General features: G+C 30.9%; 1 protein-coding gene across 3 annotated transcripts in view; it reads left to right on the forward strand.

The window, feature by feature from the left end:
- Positions 1-8166, forward strand: part of LOC108692316 (nuclear factor related to kappa-B-binding protein) — a 77869-nt gene that overhangs the window by 42674 nt on the left and 27029 nt on the right. The window contains exon 16 of one of the 3 annotated variants that reach the window (XM_018200516.1): positions 2096-2141. The exons of the other annotated variants lie outside the window; for them this stretch is intronic. Within the exon in view, the coding sequence (XP_018056005.1) occupies positions 2096-2101 (6 nt within the window). The 3' untranslated portion in view covers positions 2102-2141. Of the gene's footprint in view, positions 1-2095; positions 2142-8166 lie in introns of those variants that run through there. 3 annotated transcript variants of the gene reach the window in all.

Genomic DNA, 8166 nt, shown 5'->3' on the forward strand with positions numbered 1-8166 from the left:
TATATTTATATATACATATTAATAGTATTATTAATTGATTAACTTTGACATTTAACAATCCTTGACATTTAATTTCTTCCTTGAATAAAAATTAAAAACAATTTTATTCCAAACATTCTTTTATAATAAAATTATTATTGAATCTTTATAAAATAAATTTTTTTTTAATTGTCATGTTTAAAATTACATTGAATTATTGGAAAATGTCACATCTGAAGAATTTGTGACATGTAATGAGATAAAATATGTCACGATTTCATTCATTTTTTTAAAAAATCTCATATCTCGTTTCAGAATCGTGACATATTTTTCAAAAATATATCATGAGTTCATTCATTTTTTTTAAAAGTCATGTATCTCGTATCAGAATCGTGACATACTTTTCAAAAATATGTCATGATTTTGATATGTGACGAGATATGTGACTTTTAGAAAGTTATCTCATTATATATCACAAATCAGACGTGATATTTTCCATCAATTCAATGCACTTTTGATTGTAAGATAAGTACAGCGTGTTCAAAATAAATTATAACATAAGATATAATATAAAGCTATATGTACATTCAAGATAAATATAAATGGACAGTATAAGAATATTCACGTAGCAGTTTTTATGTTTAGTCAGTTTGTCATAAGAAGTTTTGTCATAATCATATCAATGCAATTTGTTAAACTGTTTTTATATCACGATTCAAAGCCAAGTTTAATCTTTGGAAATGATTATCAATCCGCTTAATGTTCTTGCTAAATGACTTTTATTAGCATCTTTAAGTTCAATATATCTAACAGAAGCACTAGTAACTGAAGCAGAAATAGAATTAAAAGAAAATATACAAAAATTATTGCTGGATAGCATTTTTTACTAATGGACTGAAAGTAACAGAAGAAATTTATCTCGATTCAGAACCTTATAAACTACATAATTCTGAAATAATTAAAGATGATGGAGTGAAGATAATTTAAATTCTCATCCTCAATGTTCAAAGATGATGCAGATTTTGACAATTTTTATAAAAGACGAGCTGTTGAATATTGGCGGAATTAGGACATTAATGAAAAAAATAAAAACAATAAAAATCGTCCGCTAAAATCAGTGCAAAATAAATTTAGAAGAGTTTCATCTAAACGTCAATTAAGATGATGGGAAGAACAATTACATTAAGATGGAAAAATTATCTCGTATAGAAAAATTATCTTACATCTTCAAATTTACACTTAATAAATTTACTGCCTGTTGAATCAGGATTCATAGTTCATGATATCGATCTACAAAGATGGACTTTATAAGCTCAAGAAAAAATAGGAAATTTAAACACTATATTTAAAGCACGGTTGGGAATCAAGATTTAAGAAATCTCCTGAATTATTTCGAGAAAAATTATGAAATTTATAACTAGAAGAACAATAGAAGATTTCGTTGAAGATTGAGTCGCAAAATACAGCTAATGATTTTTTGAAAACATTGAAATCACTTATCGAACGGTTCAGATCTGAAAATGTTTTTAATTTCTAATCGAAATGGTTTTCAACTAAAAATTCATTCTGGAAGGTCATTGTCTAATAAAGGAGTAAAGAAAATAGAGTGTATTGTGCAATCTATATCATCAACAACAAACTCATACACCATACAATCAATAATATCGTGTAATGAATTTGCTGTCACCGTTACTTATTATCTTGAAAGAAACTAATTTGGACCAAGAGTACAAGAAATCTTATTTACACCAATAAATGTTATTGTAAAAGCATCGAAATCTGAAAATAACTTCAGGTAACTCAATAAATTTCCTTTTACAATACATTTTCAGATACTGTTTTACTATTAAATATAAATTTGCATAAACGAAATATAATGAAATAATATAATGAAATTATAAGTCTTATCTCTGTGATATATTTTATATTTTATTAAGATAACAGTCTCTCGTAACAGTCATAAAATAGTTATAAATTCAACATTTATATTTCTTACAGACCATAAATTTATTTATTTTAAAATGTGATTAGAAGAAGGTTATTTTCCAAATATTGGTTTCTAATAGCGTTCTTCTTATCGATTCATGAATTGGACATTGTCTCAATATTATTTCAGATTTAACATCTGCAAGAAAACATATTACTACTATGAAAGCACAACAAGAAGAATACCATTAGATGTTTACGGATTTAGAAGTTGGAAAAATTTTGCTAAAAGATTTTCAGATAGTGTTTTATTATTGAAAAGTAATATAAATTTACATAAACGAAATAATATAATAAAATTACAGTCTCTGATACATAATCAATTGTTATCCCCGCGATATCACAACTTATTTAAATATTCGTGGTTTAGAAATGATTATACAAAATAAAGATCGGAAGAATTTGATAATCCAGCAGAATTTACGAGTTTTGACAAAAGTTTAACAATATGTGATATCGAAGGTTGCAATAATATAGCTGTAGTAATGTTTCATGGTGCAAGAAGTCATTATGTTTAAAATATTTTTTCATCGAGTATTATTGTAATGAGTATAATGAGTAAACGATACAAAATTTATTGTGTATAAACATTTACAACTTATTTCATTACTAATTAGTATAATATACTAAGTTAGTATAATATATATTAATTAGTATAATATATACTATTACGTAAACGACAAATAAATAAGATAAATAAGATTAAAGCGTAAAACTGAAAATAACTGTAAGAGAAAATAACTTTAAGTGAATAATTTTAAGATACTATAAGGAAGTAATGTACAAAGAATAAAAAAGTTTTACTCGCTTTAAGGAGAAATAATAAAAATTATTATAACTCTTAACATTATTTATAATTTGTAATGTTACAAATATCAATCATATCAATTTCCTTATTCGTTGATTTATATATGTTTTATTGTTCCGATGACAATTACTTTCGCATATGAGCATGGATAGCGCATATATGGAAGCGTAAACAATTAATTCTTGAAAATGATATGTCGTATTGTAACTTTATTACACATGATTGAATTTGTAAAAAAATAATCTTCAATTTGGTAAAAAAAAAAGATTAAAAATTTAATAAAATTACGAGTGGTGGGAGTATTGTATTAAACAAAAAAATAAAAAAAATTTTTTTCTTTCTAAGTTTAAAGTACTCTTGAAATCGTACAACTTTTATTTAAAAAATGTTTTTCTATCTTTTATTCTCCCTGACTGATATTCGGTTCGAAAAAAAAACCGTTCTTTTTCTAAAGGATGTTTCATCCCTTAAACATGAGTTTAGCGCACGTATAAAAAAATACGTGTCTCTTAGATTTTTGTGTTTTACAACATATTTCATGGAGAATAACATCGGTTCCGGACAGTTGTGATATTTCCCTTGTATTAGGTGTACAATTTTCCTTCCGCAGTTTATTTTCCGAAATTCGAGGCTTTATTGTAAAAAACTGGTTATACATTTATGATTCAAAGTATTGTCCATCGTTGGCCATTACTTTCTCCCATCTTTCGGGTAGCGTACGAATTCCGCGTCGAAAAAACTGGTCATCTTTTGAGGCTATCCACGAATCGATCCAATTTTTTACTTCTTCATAAGACCGGAAGTGCTGGTCAGCCAGGCTGTGTGCCATTGACCGAAACAAGTGATAGTCAGAGGGAGCAACGTCTGGAGAATACGACGGGTGGAGTAGGAGATCCCATTTCAACGTTTCCAAGTATGTCTTGACCACTTTCGCAACATGGGGTCGAGCATTGTCATGTTGCAAAATCACTTTATCGTATTTCTCGTTGTATTACGGCCGTTTGTCTTTCAATGCTCGGCTCAAACGTAATCAATTGCGTTCGATATCGATCGCCTGTGATTGTTTCAGTCGGTTTTAACAGTTCATAATACACTACGCCGAGCTGGTCCCACCAAATACAGAGCATGACCTTGGACGTCAAAATCACCGTTCTTGAAGCGTTGAAACCACTCACGACACGTTCTTTCACTAATAGCGGCCTCACCATAAATATTTGAGAGCATTCGATGAGCCGCAGATTTCTTCATATTGAAACAAAAAATTAAAACCTCCCGCAAATGACGAGAATTTGGCTCGTAAACTGACATTTTCAATCGAGAATAACTTTATGATGCAGACACAAATCGACTAATGTTTCTATGGGATTATGTTGACAGATGCCCAAGTTTATTATATGACGTCTATGATCTATTTATTTCGACCACCACTTATCGCTAAAGCTATCTATAAAAAAACGGCGGAAGCAAAGTTGTACACCTAATAAGTCGCTAAGACCGATGATCAAACTATAGTTTTGAAAATTTTTGTAAAAGTTTTGTAAAATTTTTCGCTCATCTCATTTTTAGGGATAAAAATAGGGATTACGTCAAAGTCAAATCTACATTTATCTGGTGGTTATTCTGTCCAAACGTGATAACTTCAGATCGAGTTATTTTCCATCATTGTTGAGTAAGTGATTGGTGAATTATTAGGTGTACAACTTCGCTTCCGCCGTTTTCCTATAGATGGCTTTAGCGGTAAGTGGTGGTCGAAATAAATAGATCATAGAATAATAAACGTCATACAATAAACTTGGGCATCTGTCAACATAACCCCATAGAAACATTAGTCGATTTGTGTCTGCATCATAAAGTTATTCTCGATTGAAAATGTCAGTTTACGAGCCAAATTCTCGTCATTTGCGGGAGGTTTTATAATTTTTTGCTTCAATATGAAGAAATCCGCGGTTGAGGCTCATCGAATGCTCTCAAATACTTATGGTGAGGCCGCTATTAGTGAAAGAACGTGTCGTCAGTGGTTTCAACTCTTCAAGAACGGTGATTTTGACGTCGAAGACCGGCATAGCGGTGGAAGAGAGAAGGTTTTCGAAGATGCAGAATTGGAGGCATTACTTGAGCAAGTCTCGTCAAAATCAAGAAGAATTGGCACGATCATTGGGAGTGACTCAACAAGCCATTTAAAAACGCCTCATAGCTATAGGAATGATTCAGAAACAAGGAAATTGGGTGCCGTACGAATTGAAGCCTAGAGATGTTGAACGACGTTTGTTTGCTTGTGAACAGCTGCTTGAAAGGCAAAGACGGAAGGGATTTCTGCATCGCATTGTGACGAAAAATGGATTCATTACGATAATCCCAAGCGCAGAAAATCATGGAGAGTTCCCGGCCATGCTTCCACGTCGACGGCCAAACCGAATATTCACGGCTCCAAGGTCATGCTCTGTATTTGGTGGGACCAGCTCGGCGTAGTGTATTATGAACTGTTAAAACCGACTGAAACAATCACAGGTGATCCGAGCCGAGCATTGAAAGGCAAACGGCCGCAATACAACGAAAGACACAATAAAGTGATTTTGCAGCATGACAATGCTCGATCCCATGTTGCGAAAGTGATCAAGACATACTTGGAAACGTTGAAATGGGAAGTCCTACTCCATATACCGCCGTACTTTCCAGACGTTGCTCCCTCTGACTATCACTTATTTCGATCAATGGCACTTTCCTTTTCCTCATGAAAAATGTTGCAGAGGTCTTCTTTCCTCCCTACTTGCTTTCTCTTCTGTAGCGAAGTCAGTAGACCGCCGCTTCAAGAGAGTGACATGAACTTCGTTCTAGGAATTTGCGTACATCTCTGCTTGCTGACCAATAACCATTATATTCATAACTTTCAAAATTGGTATATACGAATTTGATTTTTCTCACCTTTTTTATCTATTTTTAATATTTTGCATATAAATAAACAATTTGCGTCCGCTCGCCTCAACGTTCAAAACTGCACTAAGCCGAGAAAACAAATGCTCCTTCACAAGAAGATCAAACTTGATCGTAGACAGATCCCACTTTAAAGATCCCACTCCAAATATACACGACCTTCTAAGAATAACAATTTTTCCTTAGCCGAAATAAAATGTCAATTAATAATGCTTTATTGTGCGCTGCGTGACACATGAGACGTCAAAAACAAGCTCCCTATCAAATGCTGTGACTTTGTTAATTTTGCGAGCTAATTCCTTTTGTAGACATATGTCAAATATTTGCGAAATATGTAAAAAAAAAATCGATTTTTTTATCCCGTTAGACTAGAATACCCCCTTAAAATATATATATATGTAGTTTTAATATTTTATTCAAATTTTGCAGGTATTTATAATTTTGAGTGGGTCCTGATGAGGCACCTCAAATTTTCGACATTTTATCAAAAAAACCACCTTTAAGTTAAAATAAGATAGTATGATAGATTTTTCTTTTTTTAATAATATTAGGATATATTCAGAAATTCATTTCAAGCGCTATCGTTTTATCTTTGTTCACCGAATATTAAGGGATTATTATGAAGATCAAAAAATTGAAGTTTTTTTTTTTTAGGGATATGTTTGTTAGTAAATATAATATGTATTAAAAGCAATCTTGAATATTTATAAAAATATAAGTTAATAATATAAAAAAATGTGAAGAATGTTAATCATTATTTTTAAGTGTTTGCTTTTATAATATTAACTCTTAATGCACACTTTCTGATCATTCGTATCTTGCGCATTTCTTTTTTTTTTTTTGAAATACTAAAAATATTTTTGAGACAAATGTCTCTTTTTTATTCGTAAAACAAAGTTTGACATCTAAAGAACAAGTTCTGCATTACCGGCCTTAATTCGTGAATATCTTTTAATTATAATAGAATAACTCTGAACATAAATAATAGCAATTGAATCAGGACAATTAGGAATTCTAATAGGTGCTGTAATCGGCCACTGTAATAGGTGCGCTTAAATTACTCCGAAGTTTATCTCTTGGTCACAAATAATCCATCGTGTGTACAGAATGTACATTTTTTGTAATGAAAAAAAAATTTTTTTTTTTATTTTAACCAATTCTAATTTCTGTCGCGGACATATTTCACGAATTATTAAAAAAAGCATTTAATTACAGAATAACTCTTAATAAATCCTAAAACATATAAACCCTTTAACAATAAGAATCATATTTTAGACCATACGTGTGAGAATCAATCTGAACAATACGAACTAGAAATGCCTATCCTATACCAGTCGAAGCTAGATCTTAAATACTTAAATAATTCAAAGTGAATTATAAATATACACACACACACACACACACACACACACACACACACACACACACACACACACACATACAGGGTGTATCAGAGCGCAGAGGTGCGCCGACATGTACATATTCCTCATGAAAAAGTAAATCGAAAATGTTAATAGCAAAATCTTAAAGCATCAATAATTTTCAAAGATGAGCATTTGAAAATAACTAATCACAGGGCATGAAATTCGTGTCGTCAGGAGCGGTGCAACTAAGCGATCGGGCGCGCGAATGCTTTGACGGACGTATCGTCCAATTCAACGGCATAGTACCGAACGAGTATTGCAAATTTCGTGAAATTTCTATACTGCGTATTCTTAAATTGAGTCCAATTTAATTTATGAGAAGTAATGTTGGAAGTAATTGCAAATTCGATAAATAAATAAATTTATAAATATTAGATGTGGGAAAAAGTTCGTGGCGTTTTTTAATGCCATCTAACGGGAAAAACGCCACGAACTTTTTTCCACATCTAATATACCTAATAAAATCAATATTAATTAAATGATCCATACAAATAACGTTAAAAACATCAATTGACAGATATTTACAAAACTTCTTTTTTATCACAAGTAACATTAGAAGAAAAATTTACATTTGAAATATGCATTTGATATAAATAAATATTTCATATTTAGAAAATGAAACGAATGAAATTCCGAATTATGATAGGAGAGAAAGGGGAAGTAATATAGTGAAGAAATCGAAGTTAGCAAGTTGAAGTTAATAAGTTGTAAATATCTGTCAATTGATGTTTTTAACGTTATTATTATTATTTATTTGGATTTAATTAATATTGAGTTTATTTATAAGTTTGTTTATTTATCGAATTTGCAATTGATATTACTTCTCATCAATTAAATTGGACTCAATTTAATTGATCTTTAAGAATACGGCAATAGTTCATATAGAAATTTCACGATTTCGTAATACTCGGCACCATTGAGCGATACATCCATCAAAGCGTTCGCGCGACTGACGGCTTAGTTGCGCCGCTCTTGACGGTGCAAATTTCATGCCCTGTAGTTATTTTCAATCCCTGTATATATTATATATATATATAT

Source organism: Atta colombica, unplaced genomic scaffold, assembly GCF_001594045.1.
Source record: "Atta colombica isolate Treedump-2 unplaced genomic scaffold, Acol1.0 scaffold69, whole genome shotgun sequence".
NCBI classification, from domain to species: Eukaryota; Metazoa; Arthropoda; class Insecta; order Hymenoptera; family Formicidae; genus Atta; species Atta colombica.